This window comes from Salvelinus alpinus, chromosome 30 (genome assembly GCF_045679555.1).
Source record: "Salvelinus alpinus chromosome 30, SLU_Salpinus.1, whole genome shotgun sequence".
NCBI classification, from domain to species: Eukaryota; Metazoa; Chordata; class Actinopteri; order Salmoniformes; family Salmonidae; genus Salvelinus; species Salvelinus alpinus.
Genome location: NC_092115.1, coordinates 45,403,167 through 45,430,078, shown reverse-complemented (window position 1 = coordinate 45,430,078; position 26,912 = coordinate 45,403,167). Strand labels below are relative to the sequence as shown.

Here is a 26,912-nt window from a genome sequence, read left to right as displayed (position 1 = left end):
CCTATTACAGGGGCTGAGTCACTGATTTACTGGTGCTCTTTCGTGCCGTCCCTAGGAGGGGTGCGTCACTTGAGTGGGTTGAGTCACTGACGTGATCTTCCTGTCTGGGTTGGCGCCCCCCCTTGGTTTGTGCCGTGGCGGAGATCTTTGTGGGCTATACTCGGCCTTGTCTCAGGATGGTAAGTTGGTGGTTGAAGATATTCCTCTAGTGGTGTGGGGGCTGTGCTTTGGCAAAGTGGGTGGGGTTATATCCTTCCTGTTTGGCCCTGTCCGGGGGTATCATCGGATGGGGCCACAGTGTCTCCTGACCCCTCCTGTCTCAGCCTACAGTATTTATGCTGCAGTAGTTTATGTGTCGGGGAGCTAGAGTCAGTTTGTTATATCTGGAGTACTTCTCCTGTCTTATCCGGTGTCCTGTGTGAATTTAAGTATGCTCTCTCTAATTCTCTCTCTCTTTCTTTCTCTCTCTCGGAGGACCTGAGACCTAGGACCATGCCTCAGGACTACCTGGCATGATGACTCCTTGCTGTCCCCAGTCCACCTGGCCGTGCCGCTGCTCCAGTTTCAACTGTTCTGCCTGCGGCTATGGAACCCTGACCTGTTCACCGGACGTGCTACCTGTCCCAGACCTGCTCTTTTCAACTCTCTAGAGACCGCAGGAGCGGTAGAGATACTCTCAATGATCGGCTATGAAAAGCCAACTGACATTTACTCCTGAGGTGCTGACTTGCTGCACCCTCGACAACTACTGTGATAATTATTATTTGACCATGCTGGTCATTTATGAACATTTGAACATCTTGGCCATGTTCTGTTATAATCTCCACCCGGCACAGCCAGAAGAGGACTGGCCACCTCTCATAGCCTGGTTCCTCTCTAGGTTTCTTCCTAGGTTTTGGCCTTTCTAGGGAGTTTTTCCTAGCCACCGTGCTTCTACACCTGCATTGCTCGCTGTTTGGGGTTTTAGGCTGGGTTTCTGTACAGCACTTTGAGATATCAGCTGATGTACGAAGGGCTATATAAATAAATTTGATTTGATTTGAAGTCTAAGAAGCGGTAGATGTGCGCTATTTCTATGCTTCCGGTTCTGAAGTTTAGTTTTTACGTCTTTTACTTTCGGTTTTATACACCAGCTTCAAAAAGCTGAAAATACAATATTTTGGGTTCTGGAAAATATATTTTATAGCGGTTTAGATGGTACAATGATACTCTACACAATGACTGCTTGTTTTAATAGGCAAACTATTTGAATTTTAGCAACCAGGAAATGGCAGAGTGATTTTTAAACACAGAGGATGTCATACAGTATATTTAAATGGTCTTTACTTTTATCTCTATTTAAATTTCTTAAATTTTTATTTCACCTTTATTTAACCAGCTAGGCCAGTTGAGAACAAGTTATCATTTACAATGCGACCTGGGCAAGATAAAGCAAAGCAGTGAGACAAAAACAACAACACAGAGTTACACATGGAATAAACAAACGTACAGTCAATAACACAATAGAAAAAAAGTCTATATACAGTGTGTGCAAATGGCGTGAGGAAGTAAGGCAAAAAAATAGGCCATAGTAGTGAAGTAATTACAATTTAGCAAATTAACAGTGGAGTGATAGATGTGCAGATGATGATGTGCAAGTAGAAATACTGGTGTGCAAAAGAGAAAAAAAGTTAATAAAAACAATATGGGGATGAGGTAGGTAGATTGGATGGGCTATTTACAGATGGGCTGTGTACAGCTGCAGCGGTCGGTTAGCTGCTCAGATAGCTGTCTGTAAAGGCAGTATGTCTGTAAAGGCTGCACTAGGACATCCTTCCAATTGATCCTTAAAGGCTGGTCATTAAGGGTGATAAGGGTAGGCAACAACTTATCTGCCACACTGATCCTCAACACGGGGGCCCCTCAGGGGTGCGTGCTTAGTCCGCTTCTGTACTCCCTGTTCACCCACGACTGCATGGCCAAGCACGACTCCAACACCATCATTAAGTTTGTTGACGACACAACAGTGGCCTGATCACCAACAATGATGAGACAGCCTATAGGGAGGAGACAACCTCTCCCTCAAGATGAGCAAGACAAAGGAGGGCCAACACGCCCCCATTCTCATTGACGGGCTTTATTGGAGTGGGTCGAGAGTTTCAAGTTCCTTGGTGTCCAATCACCAACAAACTATAATGGTCAAAACACACCAAGACAGTCGTGAAGAGGGCACCACAACGCCTTTTCTCCCTAAGGAGACTGAAAAGATTTGGCATGGGTCTCCAGATCATCAAAAAGTTATACAGCTGCACCATCGACAGCATCCTGACCTGTTGCATCACCGCCTGGTATGGCAACTGCTCGGCATCTGACCGTAAGGCGCTACAGAGGGTAGTGTGTACGGCCCAGTACATCACTGGGGCCAAGCTTCCTGCCATCCAGGACCTACACCACAGTTCAAAAGTTTGGGGTCACTTAGAAATGTCCTTGTTTTTGAAAGAAAAGCACATTTTTTTGTCCATTAAAATAACTTCAAATTGATCAGAAATACAGTGTAGACATTGTTAATGTTGTAAATTACTATTTTAGCTGGAAACGGCAGATTTTATATGGCATATCTACATACGCGTACAGAGGCCCATTATCAGCAACCATCACTCCTGTGTTCCAATGGCACGTTGTGTTAGCTAATCCAAGTTTATCATTTTAAAAGGCTAATTGATCATTAGAAAACCCTTTTGCAATTATGTTAGCACAGCTGAAAACTGTTGTTCTGATTAAAGAAGCAATAAAACCGGCCTTCTTTAGACTAGTTGAGTATCTGGAGCATCAGCATTTGTGGGTTCGTTTACAGGCTTAAAATGGCCAGAAACAAATAACTTTCTTCTGAAACTCATCAGTCTATTCTTGTTCTGAGAAATGAAGGTTATTCCATGCGAGAAATTGCCAAGAAACTGAAAATCTGGTACAACGCTGTGTACTACTCCCTTCACAGAACAGCTCAAACTGGACCTAACCAAAATAGAAAGAGGAGTGGGAGGCCCCGGTGCACAACTGAGCAAGAGGACAAGTGCATTACAGTGTCTAGTTTGAGAAACAGGCGCCTCACAAGTCCTCAACTGGCAGCTTCATTAAATAGTACCCGCAAAACACCAGTCTCAACGTCAACAGTGAAGAGGCGACTCTGGGATGCTGGCCTTCTAGGCAGAGTTGCAAAGAAACAGCCATATCTCAGACTGGCCAAAAAAAAGAAAAGATTAATATGGGCAAAAGAACACAGACACTGCCTGTGGACTGGACCATGCACTGTCACTAGTGTCGTTCACAGACCTTTCAGGGGGCAGGCACTCAAAATTTAAAAAGGGCACCCCTCCCCCGTAAACAAAATAATATCATTGTTCATGCTAGTTAGCAAGCTCGATTTATTTTACTGATTGTTATTTACCTCATGTGTTTCTGCCTCCCTCTGCTGCGTGTATCAGCCAACTAGACTGAATATTGATGATGACGATGTAAGCTAAATCATGTGTAAATCAAGTGTTAATCAAATGTTATGCTGCTGTGGCAGTACTGTTGATATTCAAACTAGATAGCCAGCTACACACACTTGACGGATGACCACATCTCTCAAGCCATGAATGTTTGGATACCGGGCCCCTGCAATCTCCATACGGGGCAGACTGGGAATAAGGTACAGAGAGAGAGAGAGAGAGACCCAGGAGCGCTGTTGTAGCTCTACGTGAGTACAGGAGGACCAGGCTTGACAGATGTGTTCTGATTTAGACAATAGCTCCCCTCCCATTCAATGCTATTTTCCTCCCTGTGTAGTTCAGATTGCAGCCAAATTGTGTTATAATATAAAAAAATGTTGGGTGATGTAATCTAGCACCTGCCAGTTAAACCCGGGGTACATTCCATACTTTATTTGATTGGTTGAACATAAACAAATGTTTTCATGCAATAAAATACCTCCAGAGATTGTCCCCTGGTGGTGGGTGTGGTAAATCCTCATGGGGGAGACTGGTGAGTTGTTTGTTGTTGTCATCAGGGGCTGGGAATTGACTTCATCATGTGCACTAGAAATGTTGTTACACCCTCTATAAAGACAATAGATCTTTTAATTTACTAGAATCTTTAAAGGGGCACTCCGCAGTTGCTACATCAATTGTTTAACATATAAATGAATGATATGTACGCATTGATTCTTGAAGAAGGTAACTTATAAATGCCTCATGAGCTAAGTTCAACTGGCGTAACCCATCAGAACCCAAAATATAAGCTTGTTTTACTCCAATGTTTGTAAACAAAGTAAATGTGAACATCCATTAGCTGTCTATGAATTGGAGAGTGGTTACATTTCTCCAGCCCAATCTCTCAGCTTTTTACTAAAACAGGAGCTGGGACTAGCTTTGTTATTGTTTTAACTGCTAATTGCTGCTTTGTTTTGGGGTTTTAGGCTGGGTTTCTGTACAGCACTTTGAGATATCAGCTGATGTAAGAAGGGCTATGTAAATACATTTGATTTGATCTGATTTAAAACAGATTTGCTAAAAATGAAAAATAAGACAAAACTTGAATTATGTCATCATACTGTGTTCAGTACTGTGAGAAATGAAAACTTAGATCCATGCCAAAAAATTGAAAGTGAAGATGGATATAAAATGCATAAGAGCTGAAATAGAATGTAACAATCTGTAAAATGTCTATGTCATGTACTGGAACTGACATAGGCCTATCTAAGGGAAATGATGAACAGTCTAGACTAGCCGACTTTGAAAGGAAAGGCATGGAACATATACAGCACCTGGCAAGTCCAGGTTCAGTCCGAAAACTGACCTCAGGTACAAGAATAGCTTGATGGGTCTGCAGTCTGGAAGCTGCTCTTGTGACCGGTAACGAACTGTCATTGAACTTATGGCTGCTTGTCCCTTTTGAGGAAAGGAGTGTAGCCTTACCATGTACTCTTGTTTGAAGAGACAAACCTTGATCGCTGCATCGGACTGTGTCTCTCTCTATCTTACCTCTTTCAGGTGGGTCATCTTAAGAATGTATGTCTAAATCAGAATTTGTTCTTAATTTACTTGTCTGGTAAAAAAAAATCTATCTATCTGGGTTAGGCTTATGCAAGACGTGATACAATGATAGCAGTCTGAATCTGGACAGATGAAGAGACATTTCTTCTCTCTCTATGTCTATAAAGCCAGGAATCCTGCATACGTCATATTTCCTCCTGCTCAGTGAGAACAGCGGGTCTATTCTCTGTGTACAGCATCCCATCTCAGAGGCTACATGCCAAATGGCACCCTAATCCCTATATAGTGCACTCGTTTTGACCGGAGCCCTAGTCAAAAGTGCACTGTAGGGAATAGGGTGCCATTCGACGAGCCTCCAGAGACTCAACCCATGACTGTCCACGTATAACATAACATCCTGGTTTCCCACTTTCACTGGAAGTAAAGACACAAGCCAAAGACATAGGTCCCAAAAGTGCTGTCTGTGTTAAGAAAATATATTACAATATTATTTTATATTCATAATAACCATTGTGTTATTATCATTATTATAATCAGGATATCATACTTTTGTTATCAATTTCATCATGATCATAATAATGTATAAATGGTGCATTTGTTGCCATCAAACGTGTTGCTAAACTGTGTGTGTGTGTGTGTGTGTTAAAATCGGTTATAGAATAGCCTACTTGAAACGTAGTCGTGCGCCAGGAACAGTTTGGCATTTAAGGGGTTAATGCTCTGTCACGTGAACTGTTCCCTGTCGCTTAAAGTATTTTCCTTTCCAAAAGAAGTGTTTATAATTGTAGCAGCCTACTGATGGACTGTCTGTTACCTGTCAAAATGTTATCTGTTGTCAAAACACATGACCAGGTTCTTATTTTAACAATGCATCTTATATTTTCGGCAACAGGAGCAAACGATCAAGAGTCCGGCGAAAGCAAAAGCTCGGGGTGGACTCTATGTGCTGCCAGTAGGTAGATGGGCCATGTGCTGGGGTGTTAGCAGTGGGGAAACACTCTTTTCACGCCACTTCGGTACCGAAGTGACTTCTTCGTAGCAGGTTAGAATTTACGCTGCAGGTTAGGAGAAAGAATTTAGTAGGTTAGGAGACTGGATAATGTGATGTCGTAAAGCAGAAAGTGTCGTAAACCAGGTGCAGAGGAGGGAGGGAGGGAGGGAGGTGGAGTGGAGAGGGGAGTGGGGTACGGGAGGGAGGTGGCGAGAGAGGAGGTGACTCGCCCCGGCAGGCATTATTCAGACAGAGCGAAAGGATCATGGCGGATGGCCCCAGGTGTAAGCGCAGAAAACAGGCGAACCCGAAGAGGAATAACGGTAAGCCAAACTCCGTAAGCCGACGGGAAACGATTAAGTGAGATGGACTACGTACTTTTGGGTTCATTCAACTGTGTTCGCCGACTTTGGGACTTTTCTGACCCACGTTTTAGGGAGTTGAAGTGCTGGAAAGTAGTACGTATATTCAAATGTGGTGTGTACCGTTATACCTGGCTCGCTTCTCTCCGCCTAGCGCAGCAGCACTGCTCGAGCGTACCGTTATACGCACCTCTCATCCCGTGGATTTGAGTGAGAGACTGATTTTGTTCCTCGATCCAATTTTCTTTTACGGTCACTTGTCACCTTGTTTGTGTAAGAGACGAGATGCAATGTGTTATATTTGTAAACAGAAATCCTGTCGTTTGCTACGCTTTTACTCAACAAAAACTTCTAAGCTAACAGGCTAACAGCTTGCTAACTTGCTGTCCCAGACATTCAGTTCAGTTAAACTCAGCCACCTGTAATTTTACTGAAAAATTACGAGATAATGGCAATAGCTAGTCTGTCGTGTTTTGCTACAGGTAGCAGAGTTATTTGAATGCATAGTATATTCTTCCATTTGACTTTGTACACTCACTAGTTGCATGTCAATCTGGACTTGCATTAGGCCTATATTACTAGATAAATAAAATACATTTAATCGGGCTTGTGTTGTGACTTGGGCAGCAGCCCCTTCTATTATCCCGCACGCAACACTGTTTGATGCATTGGTGTCGAGGCTTTTGCTAAGGTAGGAGATCTGTGTTGTACAAAGTATTGTCGTATTAGTCCACTTTTGTCCATTTAGATTTGAATACATCACACTCGGGCTTCTCGTGGTCTCCTTTTTAGGTAGCGTAACTTTGTTTTGGTCTTAACCCGATCCGTTTTACTTGACATGTTAGTCCTCAAATTTAGCTTGTTGAATAGCTTGTGATGATTTTAATATGTGGAAGAGAAGCTGATATATTGCCTAGGCTAGTACTTACCTGTTATTCTGGGTGGTGCAAGCAATGCATGAAAGAAATGGGCGTCACACAGCCCATAGCCTTCCTATGTGTGTGAGCAACTGCTGCAGTCTATATAAGGAATCGAGTTATGCAGCAGCAACAACGCAGCCTGGACATTCTGTCTAACGACCCAAACTTCACGTGAATGAAAGGTAACAGAACACATAAATAATACACTGCACGAAATATTTTTTATTTATTGAATAGTTCAATTGCTACATGAGCATAAACAGGCTAATGATACTCAGTTTGCTCAATTAACAACATTTTACCTACAATAGCATAGAACGGCAATTTATTTTTTCGATGTAGCCTAATCATTCACTTGATTTTTATGACGTTTGTCAGCAAATGATTGTAGCTCGGATTCCACTTTAGATTTGATCAGAAAAGAGTAGCTCCCTCTCATTGGAGGGTGTCTACCTGTGTTCTACCTATCCTCCTCACTTTCACTCTACCTACCGGCCAATAAAATATTATAGGTAGTACCGTTATTCGAGTAGTGAGATGAGGGCTGGAAACAGGAAAGCACCTTTTCCTGTGGCCGCTGACGACACAAGATGTGACACAGAGCTGAGCGCCGTGCCGCCCAGGCAGCGTCCGTGCGCAGGCAGGAGCCATCAACATGTTCACCTGAACAGTGAAAACGGGGCTCGCAAATGTCCTCCTATAAAACCCTACCTGCGGCATTTATCTTTACAGTATTATTGGCACAGATTGCGGGAAAGTATTTGTTTATTTTAAACCTATCTTCATTCTAGAGCAGACGAGGGAAAAGACTCCAATATACGCTGCAGCAAATGGCAACTTGTGCAGGTAGAAAAACATGAATGGTTGTTTAGTTTATCCGTGCATATCAGCGTCAGTAGATTCTTGGTTTCTCACTGTTGGTTTTGTTCTCGCGGGGTTTTTCACTCATAAACATGCATGATGATGTCCAATTTGTTGATGTTTGATTATGATGGTTTTTGTTCCGTTCTTTTTCTTTTTGTCGAAACAAGTGATGTATAATCTACTCTCGTGTAGCCTACCGCCCTGTGTGTGTGTCACCGTGCGGGCAAGGGAAGAATAGGTTGTGACGGAAAAGGAAAGCAGTACACAAGGCGGTTGCGAATGCGAATGACTCCGTTATTTCCAGTAATAGATAGCAATATTGTGAAACAGACAGCACACACCTAAATGTTTTCCATCTATTGTTTTCAATGATATCGTTACGCAATTTCCGAGTGGGTCGATGGAATGGAATGGCGGTGTGTACCGTTACTGCAGTGAAGGCGGGGCTGCTGCTTTTTATGTTATGAGACGGCCAGGTATGCAAGGTGATGCAACACCTATGAAGGTGCCTCGAACTGTATCGTTTTTATATTACTGCGTCATTTTTTTATTGTTTTAATATATATCCAGTCTATTCGATCACGTGTCATTTATGATAGCAAGGCATGTTTAGTGTTATTCTATGACGGGCAACGATCATTTGACGGTTGACCGCGGGCCATAGGGTTGAGGTCCACGTCTTCATGCCGTTTTATTTTAGCCTACACCTTATGTTTTAAACCCTTCAGTGTTATTTTTTGTCATTCTGTCATTTTTTATTGTTTTGAAAAATAAACATTGTCCCGCTTCGTATTAATAATTTGCGTTAGGCCTACATTTGAAATAATTAATTACATGTTGGACTGATGTGATATGCTTACGTTATTGATGCGTAATAATGGAAAATAACAGTGTTATTTCATGAAGCTCTCCCTCCCAGTAGCAAATCAAAAGATGTTAGAAGCAGGCAGGGTGTCACGTGGTGTCTCTCCTCCATACATGGGGGGATGTTTTCATTACCTTGATGCTGTTTCTTCTCGGGTACTTGAATCTTGTAGTTAAGCTGCTATTTCCATCTTGTAGCCAATTATGGTATCATAGCCTACTTCCGATTTTGGGACTTATTCTACCAGCTGTTGGAGAGACTAGTATGCAAGCACATTGGTGTGTGTGTGTGGTGTGTGTGTGTGAGCAAGACCTCCTGCTAAGGTACAGTTTATACGAACCAAGGCTGCTCAGTACCCTGCCTTGACAGATGACGGTTTGGGCTTGCGTCCCAAATGGCGTCCCAAATGACACCTTATTCCGTATATAGTGCACTATGTAGGGATATGGTGCCATTTGAGACTCGGACCTGATATTATGGCCCATGCAGCTGTAAAAATCAGGGCGTCAGGTTCAGCAACTGGCAGCAAGGAGGACGGTGTGTGTGTGTCCTGGCTGGGTTTAACAGGTGCCGGCCATCCCTAAGCGCGCTGCTTTTGTCACGCCTCTCTGCCGAGGCTGTAATTTTAACACGACAATTTGGGAATAGAGGAATGTGGGCTCGTGTTAACATACTTCACAGTATAAACACAGCCTTCTCAGCACTGGCCCTGTAGCTGCTTAGGATTTCACTTAGACTCACTGTCTATGTCCCAAATGGCGCCATAGTATTCCCTATGTAGTGCACTGCTTTTGACCAGGGCCAATGGGGTTCTGGTGAAAAGTACTCTATTGAATAGGGAATAAGGGTGCCATTTGGGACTATTGCACCTGATTAAAGACGAGCCAAATCCACGTGTAAAGTCACACCCTCAATGACTGCCTAGATGTTACAAACCGTTTCTGATAGTCTAGATATTAATTATTTAACAGTATGTTTTGAGTATTTAAATTAAAGACATTCTGCTTTGACTTTGATGTAGCTGCAACTGGCATCTGGCTAAATGGGCCTAGTTGATTATAAGAGGGGTTAATTCACACTTTCAATGGCAGAGATTTGCCACAGTAGCCCTAACTGTGTTGATTGACCTGTAACCGGAGACATCAAATTTCACTTTCCCCTTATCCTAGACCCTGAGGGTGTGTGTGTATATACAGTGTGTGTGTATGTATGTATGTGTGTGTGCGTACGTGTTCCTTTAATGAAATGGTGCTGAGGAATAACAAACCCCACCTTTCTACTTTTATGGTAAAGGGGAGGTGAATCTAGACTGGGGGAGGGGCTGCTGTGGCTAATGTGTGTGTGTGTGTGTGTGTTTAGGAAGGTGGGAAATGGCTCCTTCCCCTGGGCTTTGCGTGGCCTCCTCTTGTTATAGCCTCGCTACTGTATATAGCCTCACTACTGTTATTTTTCACTGTCTTTTCACTGTTGTTTTATTTCTTTACTTACCTACTGTTCACCTAATACCTTTTTTGCACTATTGGTTAGAGCCTGTAAGTAAGCATTTCACTGTAAGGTCTACACCTGTTGTATTCGGCGCACGTGACAAGTTTACTTTGATTTGATTTACATTTGATTTATTTTTTATTTCACCTTTATTTAACCGGGTAGGCCAGTTGAGAACAAGTTCTCATTTACAACTGCGACCTGGCCAAGATAAAGCAAAGCAGTGTGACAAAAACAACAACACAGAGTTGTTACACATGGGAATAACAAAATGTACAGTCAATAACACAATAGAAAAATCTATGTACAGTCGTGGCCAAAAGTTTTGAGAATGACACAAATATTATTTTTCACAAAGTCTGCTGCCTCAGTTTGTATGATGGCAATTTGCATATACTCCAGAATGTTATGAAGAGTGATCAGATGAATTGCAATTAATTGCAAAGTCCCTCTTTGCCATGCAAATCAACGGAATCCCCCCAAAACATTTCCACTGCATTTCAGACCTGCCACAAAAGAACCAGCTGACATCATGTCAGTGATTCTCTCGTTAACACAGGTGTGAGTGTTGACGAGGACAAGGCTGGAGATCACTCTGTCATGCTGATTGAGTTCGAATAACAGACTGGAAGCTTCAAAAGGAGGGTGGTGCTTGGAATCGTTGTTCTCTGTCATCCATGGTTACCTGCAAGGAAACACGTGCCGTCATCATTGCTTTGCACAAAAAGTGCTTCACAGCCAAGGATATTGCTGCCAGTAAGATTGCACCTAAATCAACCATTTATTGGATCATCAAGAACTTCAAGGAGAGAGGTTAAATTGTTGTGAAGAAGGCTTCAGGGCGCCCAAGAAAGTCCAGCAAGCGCCAGGACCGTCTCCTAAAGTTGATTCAGCTGCGGGATCAGGTAAAGTCATTTTCTCTGATGAATCCCCTTTCCGATTGTTTGGGGCATCTGGACAAAGCTTGTCCGGAGAAGACAAGGGAGCGCTACCATCAGTCCTGTGTCATGCCAACAGTAAAGCATCCTGAGACCATTCATGTGTGGGGTTGCTTCTCAGCCAAGGGAGTGGGCTCACTCACAATTTTGCCTAAGAACACAGCCATGAATAAAGAATGGTACCAACATATCCTCCGAGAGCAACTTCTCCCAACCATCCAGGAACAGTTTGGTGACAAACAATGCCTTTTCCAGCATGATGGAGCACCTTGCCATAAGGTAAAAGTGATAACTAAGTGGTTCGGTGAACAAAACATTGATATTTTGGGTCCATGGCCAGGAAACTCCCCAGACCTTAATCCCATTGAGAACTTGTGGTCAATCCTCAAGAGGCGGGTGGACAAACAAAACCCCACAAATTCTGACAAACTCCAAGCATTGATTATGCAAGAATGGGCTGCCATCAGTCAGGATGTAGCCCAGAAGTTAATTGACAGCATGCCAGGACGGATTGCAGGGTGGATTACAATTTAGCATTAACACTGGAGTGATAGATGTGCAGATGATGATGTGCATGTAGAGATACTGGGGTGCAAATCAGCAAAAAAAATAACAATATGGGGATGAGATAGTTGGGTGGGCTATTTACAGATGGGCTGTGTACAGGTGCAGCGATCGGTAAGCTGCTCTGACAGCTGATGCTTAAAGTTAGTAAGGGATATATGAGTCTCCAGCTTCAGTGATTTTTGCACTTAGTTCCAGTCATTGGCAGCTGAGAACTGGAAGGAAAGGCGGCCAAAGGGGGTGTTGGCTTTGGGGATGACCAGTGAAATATACCTGCTGTGCTACAGGTGGGTGTTGCTATGGTGACCAGTGAGCTGAGATAAGGCAGGGATTTACCTAGCAAAGACTTATAGATGACCTGGAGCCAGTGGGTTTGGCGACGAATATGTAGTGAGGGCCAGCCAACGAGAGCATACAGGTCGCAATGGTGGGTAGTATATGGGGCTTTAGTGACAAAATGGATGGCACTGTGATAGACTACATCCAATTTGCTGAGTACTGTAGAGTGTTGGAAACTATTTTGTAAATGACATCGCCGAAGTCAAGGAACGGTAGGATAGTCAGTTTTACGAGGGTATGTTTGGCAGCATGAGTGAAGGAGGCTTTGTTGCGAAATAGGAAGCCGATTCCAGATTTAATTTTGGATTGTAGATGCTTAATGTCTTAATTTACAGTCTAACCAGACACCTAGGCATTTGAAGTTGTCCACATATTCTAAGTCAGAACCGTCCAGAGTAGTGATGCTAGTCGGGCAGGTGAGTGCGGCCAGCGATCGGTTGAAGAGCACGCATTTAGTTTTACTAGCATTTAAGAGCAGTTGGAGGCCACGGAAGGAGTGTTGTATGGCATTGAAACTCATTTGGAGGTTTGTTAACACAGTGTCCAAAGAAGGGCCAGATGTATACAGAATGGTGTCGTCTGCGTAGTGGTGGATCAGAGAATCACCAGCAGCAAGAGCGACATCATTGATATATACAGAGAATTGAGTCGGCCCTAGAATTGAACCCTGTGGCACCGTCATAGAGACTGCTAGAGGTTCGGACAACAGGCCCTCCGATTTGACACACTGAACTCTATCTGAGAAGTAGTTGGTGAACCAGGCGAGGCAGTCATTTGAGAAACCAAGGCTATTGAGTCCGTGGCTGAGGTACACCCGTGACCCGCTCGGAAACCAGATTGCATAGCGGCGAAGGTACGGTGGGATTCGAAATGGTTGGTGAATTTACATGAATTAATGTGTGGCAAGGCTTAAAGGAAAACTCCACGCCAAAAAACTATCTTTTGGTATTTGTTTCATTAGCCCATTATTGATACAGTCCTGAAATGTTTTGCATGTCAGCAATCAAGTTTTCAAGATATTTAGCTTTCAAAATACCACATGATGCAAATTGCATAATTCCGGCAATATTTCTGTATTTTGAAAGGTACACATCTTGAAAACTTGATTGCTGACATGCAAAACATTTTGGGACTATATCAACAATGGACTAATGAAACATATACCAAAAGATAGTTTTTGGGTGGAGTTTTCCTTTAAGCACTTGTTCCCTATTGTGAGTATTTTGTGTTGTAATGAAATGATGTAGCCACTAGCCAGATAACACTTAGGTTATTACTGTCCAGCTTGTTTGTGAGAGATGGCTTAATTATTCAGATGAAATAGGCTAAAATAGGCTATTATTGTGTATTAGGTTTACAGGAACATTTATATCCATGTTAACAATCCTAAATTCTCAAGTGATACAAAATACAGAACTGCAGTGTCATATTCATCAGTGCACACTGTAACAATATGTTTTGCAACAGAAAAACGAAAACAATGGTTCCTTATTGGACACGTTCAAATAGTAGTCCTTCCCTGTTTTGGTTTCCATTTAGTTCCGAGTGATTTTTTTATTAGATATTTTATTAACCTTTATTGAACTAGGCAAGTCAGTTAAGAACAAATTCTTATTTACAATGACAGCCTACCAGAAGGCAAACGGTCTCCTTTGGGGACGGGGCCTGGGATTATAAACATAGGCTAATTCTCAACCCTCTGAAAGAGATCTCATCCAGTTGTAGGCCTAGTTCTAATGTCCCGTCAGCTAGGCCGTGATCAATGTTTTACGCTGTTACCAGAACAGTATAGGCCTAGGTAGGCTTTTTATCATGTCAAACTATAGGCTTATCTTAACTCTGAGTTAGTACAGTTGGAATGATTTGAGAGTGGGTTGGACTGATTTCTTCCAGAGGCCACCACGTTATTGTTTGAGAAACTTCATTCCAGAAAGAACATGTTTTTCTTCTCTCTCTCACACACACTAGCTGGGTCTGCAGGTAGCCTAGTGGTTAGAGTATTGGGCCAGTAACTGGGAAGGTTGCTAGATCGAATCCCCGAGCTGACAAGGTAAAAAATCTGTCGATCTGCCCCCGAACAAGGCAGTTAACCCAGTGTCCCGAGGCTGTCGTTTGTAAATAAGAATTTGTTCTTAACTGACTTGCCTCGTTAAATAAAGGATTAAGAAAAAAATTATTTCATTCAGTCACCTGAATACCAGTAATAGCCTATAGGTGCATTATTGGGTCTTGTGATGGCTTAGGCTAAGCTATTGTGTGCTGGATTTAGAGTGAAAGAAGGCCCAAGAAGGCCCCTATGTCCCAAATGGCACTTTTATTCCCTTTATGGTGGGAACATATTAGGGCCCCTGGTCAAAAGTAGTGCACACTATAGGGAATAGGGTGCCATTTTGGACGCATCCCTAGTTACCTTTGCCATTGACTGGCCTCCCTCCTACCTTTTAAAGCGTGAGGCACTCCAGGAAGTTATGAAATCATTTGAAATCTCACTAGCTATGCCTCGGCTCTTAGCCCCTCTGGGCATTATGTCTTCCTGGTGGTGGTCATGGAAATACAGTAGTTTCTATTGTGATGTCTGTTGTAAACAGACAGGTCATTTGTCTTCACTAACAGGGTTCACTAACATTATCCCAAACCATAATACAGTACAGTAATAGGGAGAGGCAAGGACTCAGTGTTAGAGTGGGATCGCTGGGGAGTTGACAGTATAGAGGAGCTGTGATGTAGCGTAATGAGGGATCATTAGCTAGTGCTAACAGCAGCTAGGGTGGTTTTGGTGCTGCTATCTGCTGAGTTATGAGCGGAGGGAGGGAAACTGGTGGAGGGAGGGAAACTGAAGGAGAGGTGGGGGAGAGAGAGACAGAAGGAGAGAGAGAGGTGGGTGGAGGAAGAGAGAGAGACCTCCCAGCAGCAGGCACCTTTGCCTCAGCCCAGCCGCTTTCTGTTGTGTCCGAAATGGCACCCAATTCCCTACAGTGGCAAGAAAAAGTATGTGAACCCTTTGGAATTATCTGGATTTCTGCATAAATTGGTCATCAAATTTGATCTGATCTTCATCTGTCACAAAAATAGACAAACATAGTGTGCTTAAACTAATGACACACAAATTATTGTATTTTTCTTGTCTATATTGAATACATCATTTAAATATTCACAGTGTAGGTTGGAAAATGTATGTGAACCCCTAGGCTAATGACTTCTCCAAAAGCTAATTGGAGTCAGGAGTCAGCAAACCTGGAGTCCAATCAATGAGACGAGATTTGAGATGTTGGTTAGAGCTGCTTTGCTCGATAAAAAACACTCACAAAATTTGAGTTTGCTATTCACAAGAAGCATTTCCTGATGTGAACCATGCCTCAAACAAAAGAGATCTCAGAAGACCTAAGATTAAGAATTGTTGACTTGCATGAAGCTGGAAAGGGTTACAAAGGTATCTCTAAAAGCCTTGATGTTCATCAGTTCACGGTAAGATACATTGTCTATAAATGGATTAAGTTCAGCACTGTTGCTACTCTCCCTAGGAGTGGCCGTCCTGCAAAGATGACTACAAGAGCACAGCGCAGAATGCTCAATGAGGTTAGGAAGAATCCTAGAGTGTCAGCTAAAGACTTACAGAAATCTCTGGAACATGCTAACATCTCTGTTGACGAGTCTACGGTACGTAAAACATTAAACAAGAATGGTGTTCATGGGAGGACACCACGGAAGAAGGCACTGCTGTCCAAAAAACCATTGTTGCATGTCTGAAGTTTGCAAAAGCGCACCTGGATGTTCCACAGCGCTACCAGCAAAATATTCTGTGGACAGGTGAAACTACAGTTGAGTTGTTTGGAAGGAACACACAACACTATGTGTGGAGAAAAAAAGGAACAACACACCATCATCAAAACCTCATCCCAACTGTAAAGTATGGTGGAGGGAGCATCATGGTTTGGCGCTGATTTGCTGCCTCAGGGCCTGGACAGCTTGCTATCGTCGACGGAAAAATAAATTCCCAATTTATTAAGACATTTTGCAGGAGAATGTTAGGCTATTTGTCCACCAATTGAAGCTCAACAGAAGTTGGGTGATGCAACAGGACAACGACCCAAAACACAGAAGTAAATCAACAACAGAATGGCTTCAACAAAAGAAAATACACCCACTGGAGTGGCCCGGCCCGATTGAGATGCTGTGGCATGACCTCAAGAGAGCAGTTCACACCAGACATTCCAAGAATATTGCTGAACTGAAATAGTTCTGAAACAGTTTTGTAAAGAGGAATAGTCCAATATTCCTCCTGACCGTTGTGCAGGTCTGATTCGCAACTACAGAACACATTTGGTTGAGGTTATTGCTGCCAAAGGAGGGTCAACCAGTTATTAAATCCAAGGGTTCACATACTTTTCCCACCCTGCACTGTAAATGATTACACAGTGTGTTCAATAAAGACATGAAAGCGTATAATTGTTTGTGTGTTATTAGTTTGCGCAGACTGTGTTTGTCTATTGTTGTGACCGAGATGAAGATCAGATCAAATTTTTGTGACCAATTGATGCAGAAATCCAGGTATTTCCAAAGGGTTCACATACTTTTTCTTGCCACTATATATAGTGCACTGCTTTTGCATGCGCTCTGGTCAAAAGTAGTGCACTACATAGGCAATAGGGTGCCATTTGGGATGAAGAGCTTGTCTTTGAGGACATTAAATCAGGGCCAGACAGGTGGGTGAGGGGTACTGTACTCTACAAAGAGGCCCCTGGGAGTGTGTGTGTGTGGTGGGGGGGGACACAGAACACTGGAACGGTTTGTTGTTTTGGGGGAGCAGATTGATGACCGAAAGACATGGCCTAATATGAGTTTATGTTGCAGGGTGTGTGCAGAGTATATTATATGTGTGTGTGCACGTGCGTGTGTACATGTGTGGTATTGAATTGGAGGTTATGTCAGCTAAATGTCCTCTTCAGAGGTGATGTGAGCAGAGGGTGTGTCAGGGGAGGCTGTGTTGATGGTGGATGTGTATGCGTGTGTGTCAGCGGAGGTTGTATTGATGAGGCTGTGAGGAGAACGCTGTATGCCTACTGTGTGTGTCGCCTTTGTCTGAAAGAAACCCACTATGGGTTAACAGTGGGCTAAAGAATAAGGGGCCCTGGGCCCAGTTGCATAAAACATCTTGACTCACTTAGGTGATTGGGTCTGGGTACAGAGTTTCCCCCTATATATCTGTCTCTCTCAGTCTCCACACAATATTTACCTCCCCTCAGAGTTGTCCTCTGTCATTGTGGACGTTGTTTTTGTTGTTCTTTTGGTTTACCTTCCTGCTGAGTGGATAAGATCTGGGACACTTGCTCTCTTTCCTGTATCCTGGAGAATACCATACGCTCTCTAGTTCCTGAAGTGTATGTGCAACCCAAAAGCCAACCTATTTCCTATGTAGTGTACAATTTTTTACTAGGGCGCCATTTGCGATGTATCCAATGTTTTCCAGTTTGCCCTGAGCTCACTCACAGTCTAATTTCACAGTCAAGGGCCGAAAAATTGCCAAAGACTCCAGCCACCGAAGCCATAGAATGTTCACTCTGCTACCGTCCGGGAAAACGGATCCGGAGCATCGGCTCTTGGACCAACAGGCTCCGAGACAGCTTCTACCCCCCAAGCCATAAGACTGCTAAATAGCCAGACTGCTAAATAGCCAGACTGCTAAATAGTCAGTAAAGGGTGCCCAAACTATCTGCACTGACCCCACACACACTTGCTAGACTTTTTATACAAACCATAGACACACTCACTCACACACACACACTACATTGACACTCCCTCACAAAACGGCCAAACATTCACATACACTACATAGACACATGCATAACACACACACGCAGACCGACACAACATAAAGACGCATACACGCACTTTTTACACTCATAATTTTCTGCTGCTGCTCTGTAATTTATTTTACTATTATTATTGTCTTTCCTGGTGCCTAGTCACTTTACCCTGCCTTCTTGTACATGTCTACCTCACAAACTGTACCTCGTACCTCTGCACATTGATCTGGTACTGGTTCTCCCTGAATATAGCTTCATGTTTTTTTTATTTTTATTCCTCTCGTGTTACTATTTCTAAACTCTGCATTGTTGGGAAGGGCTCGCGAGCAAGCATTTCACTGTAAAGTCTACACCCGTTGAATTTGGTGCATTTGACAAATACGATTGTATTTTATGTCCTTGTAGTCGGATCAAATACGATTGTATTCGTCACACGCGTCGTGAACAACAGGTGTGGACTAATGGTGAAATGCATACTTACGGCCCCTTCCCAAAAATACAGAGAGAAAGAAAATAGAGAAATAATAGAAAAGTAATAACACGTAATAATAAAAGTAATAACACATACCCAATGAGTAACGATAACTTGGCTATACAAGGGGTACCAGTACAGAGTGGATGTGCAGGGGTACGAGTTGGTTGAGGTAGATATGTACATATAACTAGGAATAAAGTAACAGATAGTAAACAGTAGCAGCAGAGTATGTCATGGCAAAGAAAAGTTAGTGCCAAAAGGGTCAATGCAGATAGTTAGTTAACTAGTTAGCTAGCCGGACTATCTAGTAGTCTTATGGCTTGGGGGTATAATCTGTTCAGACTCGTGTTGGTTCCAGAATTGTTCGTCGGTACCGCTTGCCGTGTGGTAGCAGAGAGAACGGTCTATGACTTGGGTGGCTGGAGTCTTTGACAATTTTCAGGGCCTTCCTCTGACACCGCCTGGTATAGAGGTCCTGGATGGCAGGGAGCTCGGCCCCAGTGAAGCACTGGGCCATCCGCACTACCCTCTGTAGCGCCTTGCAGTCGGATCCCAAGAAGTTGCCATACCAAGCAGTAATGCAGCCCGTCAAGATGCTCTCAATGGTGCAGCTGTATAACATTTTGAGGAGCTGAGGGCTCATGCCAAATTTTTTCAGCCTCCTTTTGGGGGAAGAAGCATTGTCGTGCCCTCTTCACGACTGTGTAGGTGTGTTTGGACCACGATAGATCCTTAGTGATGTGGACACCGAGGAACTTGAAGCTCTCAGCCTGCTCCACTACAGCCCAGCTCCCCTATCACTAGTGAGAGCCCGGTCCTCCTCCACACCTCTCTACCTAGGCCTAACTATACACCTGGCAGTTTGTGCCTGTGTGAGCGTGTGTGTGTGTGCTGTCAGGGAGAGAGGAGGTGGGTCTGTCATGGCAGGATGTGAATGGCTGGTTGGTTTCCCTGGGTTTCTCTTAACTTTTTACATGGTTTGGTAAACTATCAGCTTTACTATCTGCTGTCAAAGCAACGGACAGACGGATAGACATCATCAGCTATCAGGCTCTGTGAAGCAAGGGTACTTGCTACTAGTGTGGCTACTAGTATTAGCAGGAAGTCCTGGTATAGTATACATGTAATGTCTGTTTTCCAAATGGCACCCTATTCCCCATGTAGGCTAGTGCACTACTTTTGACCAGAGCTCTTTAGCTGAGCTTTATATAGCATGCTAGATCCCAATGTCCATTCACCTTTTGGTTAGGTGTTCAGCTGGGCTAAGTTCTACTATATACAAACGGAGGGAGGAAGGAACCGCTCGTGTCCAGGTTATTCTTTTAAATGGCATTAGAAATGGGTATCACTTTTCCCCCTCGAAACATGTTAACATAATTGTCCTGAAGGCCTTGCTGCACGCTCACGCCACGGAGGAAACGGTTATAAAATCCTCCTGACCAAACTCTGTCAGGTGTTCTTTGTGAGAGGTTTAACGGGACTGGAGCCCAGAGGCATCTGTCTGCTCTGCTGGAATAGACGGGGCGAGGGGAGGCAGAGAGGAGGTGGGGAAGACAGGTGAAGAGGAGAGGGAGGCAGTAGGAGGCATGGAATATTTACTCCACATACTGTACAATGTTCCATCCTTAGTGTCATCCATTCATGAAAACGTCTGTGTCTCAAATGGCACCCTATTCCTTGTGTAGTGCACTACTTGACCATGGCCCATAGGGTCGCAGACAATGTTTAGAATGTGCTAATAGGCTGAAAGACACTGACATTCTCTTCTGAAGACATAACACTTCAGTTTCATGTGCGTGTGCAATGACCCTCCGACGTTTTCAAAGGTACCTGAAATATCTGGTTAACATGCTTCTTATTTCTGGCTCAAATTGGTTACCACATTGTTTGTGTTGTGTTTTGTTTAGTTTGTTTGTCAGTGTGAGTCAGTTTGCCATTGTGAATGTTAGTTCACAGCGTGTGTGTACTGCAAATGTAAGACTGGTTCTCATACTTTCAATGCAGCCATCTGCATGGTTTTTGTCATTTAATTTTATTTATGTATGTGTGTGGCATTCTTCGCTGCGTGCACGCATCTCCGTATCTCCCCCCTCAGCTTCACCCCTCTCCTGCCTCCTCGTCTGGGTGACATTTTAGAAGACGGCTCTCTGAATGCGTCTGACATTTGCTAAACTGCGTTCGGAGGGTCCTGCCTGTCCTTGCGTTTCCTTCCTTCTCCCCCACTCTGCACTGCATTGTGTAACTAGAGGGTGGATCCCAAATGGTACCCTATATAGTGCACTGGGCTCAGGTCAAAAGTAGTGCGCTATGTAGGGAATAGGGTGCCATTTGGGATGCAGTCGGGTTAAACGTGCAGTGAAAACACTGTGACAGACTGCATGCCCCTTGGGGATAACAGTGCAGCAGTACTTGTACAGCTAGGCTGAGGATTATTGTTCCTGTATACATACAGTAATACCCTCTTTCTATTTTACTCCCATGTAGTACAGTACAAAGGCTTCAAACATTTACATTTCATCCTCCCACCAAATGAACATTATAGTTAGGTGCTCTAGTCAGAGTCAATTTAATTACCAAATTCACACATCATTTAATTATGTTGTAAGGGGAATCACTTTTAACCTGCACCGTGTGCAGTGCCTTGTGAGGTCAAACTCAGAATGATTGTGATCATGTAATGAATACGATGGGAGACAGAGTGTTGGTTTCAAGCGCAGGGCACAGCAGGTGTTTATTAGTAAAGGACCACAGGAAGAGGCAGGTAGCTGGGTCCAGGGACAGGGGCAGGGGCAGGCAGAAGGTAATACACAGGAAGAGGTAGGTAGCTGGGTCCAGGGACAGGGACAGGCAGAAGGTCATACACAGGGACTCCAAAAAGGTAACAGTATAGGCAGGGAAAAGGCTAATAACGTAGTCCTGGAGATCAGGCAAGAGGTTGACGACAGGAAATCTGATAGGCAAAAGTACAGGCAGGGAATAGGCAAAAAGGCATCGTTAGTGAGGATGGCCAAAAACTACGATACACAGGAGGACAAATACGGAAATAAACAGAGCTCCGAATAGAACGTGTAACAAAACAAACAATACCTCACAATGATGCGGTACAAAGAACTGAACTAAATAGTGTGTGTGTAAATGACCTATCAGGTGTGTGAACAGGTGATCAGAATTCAGGTGATTGGGATCACGAGAGTGAGCTGCGTTCAGGGGATCTACGTGTTTGAAAGTGTGAGTTGGAAGCAGACGTTACAGATCACCTTTCCCCATCGTGCCTAGGCTATCCTGGACAAAACTCCTTCCCAGCCCAGTCCCCACCCCAATGGTTCAGTCAAGCTTCTAATATAACGGCACTAGCAACGCTTTCTCCACTCTTGGTCTGTGCCAAATGGCACCCTATTCCCTTTATAAAGCACTACTTTATAGTGTATTACTTTTGACCATGGTCAAAAATACTGTGCTATATAGGGAATAGGTTGCCATTTGGGGTCTGTGCCACTCAAATATCAACTCAACTGACTAGCTGCCAGCTTCTAGTGTCCTAGCGCTCCCATCCCACAGCTTGATGCCGGGCTCATTGACAGCCATTAAAACTGTAGCTAGCCTTGCCCACGCTAACCTAGACCTAATCTCATTCGCAGACAGTTCCCCCCCAAGTACGCGAAGAGTCTGGTGGACCAACGTGTCAAACTTGGCCTTCATTAGCCAAAAGAGAAAGACCGGGAGAAACTTCTGTACGCGAAGAGTCTGGTGGACCAACGTGTCAAACTTGGCCTTCATTAGCCAAAAGAGAAAGACCGGGAGAAACTTCTGGCGCATAGGCATTGGCTTAATCGGCTTAACCCTTTGACGTGTACCATCACATATTTGTGATCATTGTTGAGTGGTCCCGGCAGCGTATCATCGCAAATATGTGATTGGAATAGTAGCAACAGAACGTATGGTGCAGCAAACGTGTCTAAGCAGCATTGTTGTCTGAAAAGCATCTCAACAATGTTTTGTACTGATGGGAAATAAAGGTCTTCACAACTTCATTTCTCAATTTCACCTTTTATTGTAAACGATAAATGCGAACTTCATCATCCAAACATCACATGAAACACATCCAAAGACAAACTCATTCCATGCAAAAAAAATTTTAACATAAGTTAGCGACCTAACAGCTAGACTTGAACAAGGGAGAAATGTAATATTGTTTAGAAAAGAGACGCGTGTTAGCTAAACTAACCGCAGCTAAATTCTTTATGATGGCAGCCATGTTTGTTTATGTTCGACAAGCAAAAACTCCCTCATCCCAGAATGCCATTCACTATATAATGCAAATAAAGGAAGTCAAAGATGGCTGTGCCCATTACCTGAAGAATATGCCTAGAACGCCAGCATCCCGGAATCGCCTCCTCACTGTTGACGTTGAGACTGGTGTTTTGCGGGTACTATTTAATGAAACTGCCAGTTGAGGACTTATGAGGAGTCTGTTCCTCAAACTAGACACTAATGTACTTGTCCTCTTGCTCAGTTGTGCACTGAGGCCTCCCACTCCTCTTTCTATTCTGGTTAGAGAGTTTGCGCTGTTCCATGAAGGGAGTAGTACACAGCGCTGTACAAGATCTTCAGTTTCTTGGCAATTTCTCGCATGGAATAGCCTTCATTTCTCAGAACAAGAATAGACTGAATAGTTTCAGAAGAAAGTTATTTGTTTCTGGCCATTTTGAGCCTGTAATCAAACCCACAAATGCTGATGCTCCATCCAGATACTCAACTAGTCTAAACAACAGTTTTCAGCTGTGCCAACATAATTGCAAAAGGGTTTTCTAATGATCAAATAGCCTTTTAAAATTATAAACTTGGATTAGCTAACACAACATGCCATTGGAACACAGGAGTGATGGTTGCTGATAATGGGCCTCTGTACGCCTACGTAGATATTCCATTAAAAAATCTGCCGTTTCCAGCTACAATAGTCATTTACAACATTAACACTGTCTACACTGTATTTCCGATTAATTTGATGTTATTTTTAATGGACAAAAAAAATTGCTTTTCTTTCAAAAACAAGGACATTTCTAAGTGACGCCAAACCTTTGAATTAAGAATATCATGGAATTATAATAGAACATTTTTGTTTCTCTTAGAATAAAAACCTTTATTAAAAACAGTTAGAAACCCCAAAATATTTTTAATTGTGTGCTCTGGACAGTTTAGTGTTTAGTGACAGTTTAGTTTAGTATAAGTAGGCCTGTTGTAAAATAAATATCATTAGCTTATTGCTGTCATTTGTTGGATACGGTAGGCACTGGCCTTATTTGGTAATTGCTGCAATATAGCCTGTTAAAAACGTTTGTGTTCGTAAGTGTTTTATTTCATTCTGTTGAGCCATGAAGTTATGTTCTAAATCTGTTGAGCCATCAAATTTAGTTCTTAATGTAATGTTGTGTTTGCCGCAATATAATACAGTATCTTGCTCGTATTTTTCCGATAAACAATGACTTGACTTAGGCCTACTTTTGATATGATCCTAATAAAGTTTTGAAAACTTTTGTGAAGGTTTTAGTGTGGTGTGGCTATTAGCCTATTATACTGCAGGCCTTTGATTTGAAGACATTGCGCACCGGCGCTCCAACTGACTCTGACAGTTGGACTTGAGATTCGGCCATAGGGTGGAGACAAATGTTTGCAGGTTTTATTAGCTGGCCGGTGGACTAACTAAAACATTTTAGCTGACATAGGCTAATTGAGTGACTGGCATACTGCAACAAGAGAGAAACTGCTGATGCACATCCAACTTTTGAACTTGCACCTTGTGTATTCTACTATTCTAACTCTCAACAGTAAGTTGAGACCCCGGCTGAGTTCCTAGTTGCCCATCCCTGGTCTAAAGAATCCACATGTTCTGAAATATGAACATGGAAGTACTGGACAATTACAATTTATTTTTTGACACAATTACAATTATATTCTTGAATTGGACTCACATTTTATTGGTCTCTGTCTTGGACCCCTCGTCCCCCTTCCGGTATCAGTCTTGACTCGGACTTGATTTTGGCCGGTCTTGGTCTTGAATCGGTCTCGCTTTAGGTGGTCTCGAAGCACAAACCTAAAACTTAACCTAACATCTAACTTTAATTTGAACCCTTACCCTAATTGTTACCCTAAACCTAAACCCCTAAGCCTAAAATAGCCTTTTTCCTTGTGAGGACCGGCCACTTGTTTTACTACACGTGTTTTACTATCCTAATGTTTACATACCCTACATTACTCATCTCATATGTATATACTGTGCGCTATACCATCTACTGCATCTTGCCTATGCCGTTCGGCCATCGCTCATCCATATATTTACATGTACATATTCATTTCTTTCACTTGTGTGTATAAGGTAGTTGTTGTGAAATTGTTAGACTACTCGTTGATTATTGCTGCACGGTCGGAACTAGAAGCACAAGCATGTCGCTACACTCGAATTAACATCTGCCAACCATGTGTATGTGATCAATCAAATTTGATTTGTGAGGACTTCTGGTCCCCACAAGGATAGAAAAATCAAATCACACACACACACTACACAGAAAGAGTCATGGAATGGACTATCCACCTTGCGCCTGCAGGCTTGTTTATATGTCTGTTCCACCATCACCACATCCCATCCCTGGCAGATTTGTCATGATGTGGTTGCTCCTCTCCATCACACAATGGAAAGCTCTTCTCATGCAAAGTGTGTGTGTCTGTGTGTGTTTGTGTGTGCGTGTGAAGTGGATGTTGAGAGTCAGTAGAGAAAATGAAGAGTTCAGCGCTAAGCAGCAGTACATTATTATCAAATCAACATCAGCGTACCGTGCTTAGGCCTACCTGCTGCGTTGTCTGTATGATGTACTATCAGACCCATAGAAGCTAGTGGAGTGGTTTGCTGTCATACAGGGTAGGATTTAGTGGCTAGAAAATAGATATTACGTCTTCGGCAATGAATTTCCGTATTAGAGACTTAGTAATAGTCATCTTCATTAATATAGGCCTACGCCTACAAACAGTGCATCGGCACACACACACACACCAACAGAGAGAATACGTTTTATAATCATATAGGGGCTTTCTATATGATTACATGGTTGTTGCTATAGATGTTTTGCTGGATTGCGTGGATTAGGCTACGTGCCAGTCTTCAGTTCGGCAGACCGAGGTGGATGAAAAAGATTGGATTGAGCTAAATGAAAATAATATAATGTGTTGGTACTGCAAACGGAAAGTCCATGTTAGAGACCCAGAGCCTCTGCAAAAGCACATTTCGTGTCTTAAATGGCACCCTATTCCCTATATAGTGTCCTACTTTTACCAGAGCCTTATGTGCCCTGGTTAAGTGTAGTGCGCTACAATGTGAATAGGGTGCCTTTTGGGACGCAACCTAGTGTGGATTTATTGGTAAGGATGTTCTAGGTAATGCAGTCATCTTTTGCACTGTTAACTACATTGGAAATTCTAAGCAGTACTTGTATCTCACTTGAAATCTGTTCTTCAGCATTGCTTCTGAAATACATGCTTTTGTTTAATGCACATAGAAATATGATTCATCTTGATATTATTCATATTGCTATAGGCCTTATCTGTAGGCTATTCTATATAATAATGTCACAGCTTTTCCTGTTAGATACACTATATATACAAACGTCTGTGGACACCCCTTCAAATTATTGGATTTGTCTATTTCAGCCACACCCGTTGCTGACAGGTGTATAAAATCGAGAACACAGCAATGCAATCCTTAGACAAACATTGGCAATAGAATGGCCTTACTGAAGTGCTCAGTGACTTTCAAAATGGCACCATCATAGGATGCCACCTTTCCAACAAGTCAGTTTGTCACATTTCTGCCCTGCTAGAGCTGCCCCGGTCAAATGTAAGTGCTGTTATTGTGAAGTGGAAATGGCTCAGCCGCAAAGTAGTAAGTCATACAAGCTTACAGAATGGGACCGCTGAGTGCTGAAAATTGTTTGTCCTTGGTTGCAACACTCACTACGGAGTTCCCAACTGCCTCTGGAAGCAATGTCAGCACAATAACTGTTCGTTGGGATGGCCGAGCAGCCGCACACAATCCTAAGATTACCATGCACAATGCCAATCGTCAGCTGGAGTGGTGTAAAGCTCGCCGCCATTGGACTCTGGAGCAGTTGAAATGCGTTCTATGGAATGATGAATTACAATTCACTATCTGGCAGTCCGACGGACGAATCTGGGTTTGGCGGATGCCAGGAGAACGCTACCTGCCCAAATGCATAGTGCCAACTGTAACGTTTGGTGGTGGAGA

At 43.2% G+C, this 26,912-nt stretch overlaps 1 protein-coding gene across 4 annotated transcripts in view; it reads left to right on the top strand.

Annotated features, from left to right (window-relative positions):
* The first annotated feature begins 6,199 nt into the window (after positions 1-6,199).
* Positions 6,200-26,912, top strand: part of LOC139560674 (zinc finger E-box-binding homeobox 1-like) — a 97,718-nt gene continuing 77,005 nt past the window's right edge. For 2 of the 4 annotated variants that reach the window (XM_071377676.1, XM_071377675.1), the window contains exon 1: positions 6,200-6,326. In XM_071377676.1, the coding sequence (XP_071233777.1) occupies positions 6,269-6,326 (58 nt within the window). In that variant the 5' untranslated portion in view covers positions 6,200-6,268. Of the gene's footprint in view, positions 6,327-7,377; positions 7,468-7,707; positions 8,132-26,912 lie in introns of those variants that run through there. The other 2 variants (XM_071377678.1, XM_071377677.1) reach the window with 2 other exon arrangements.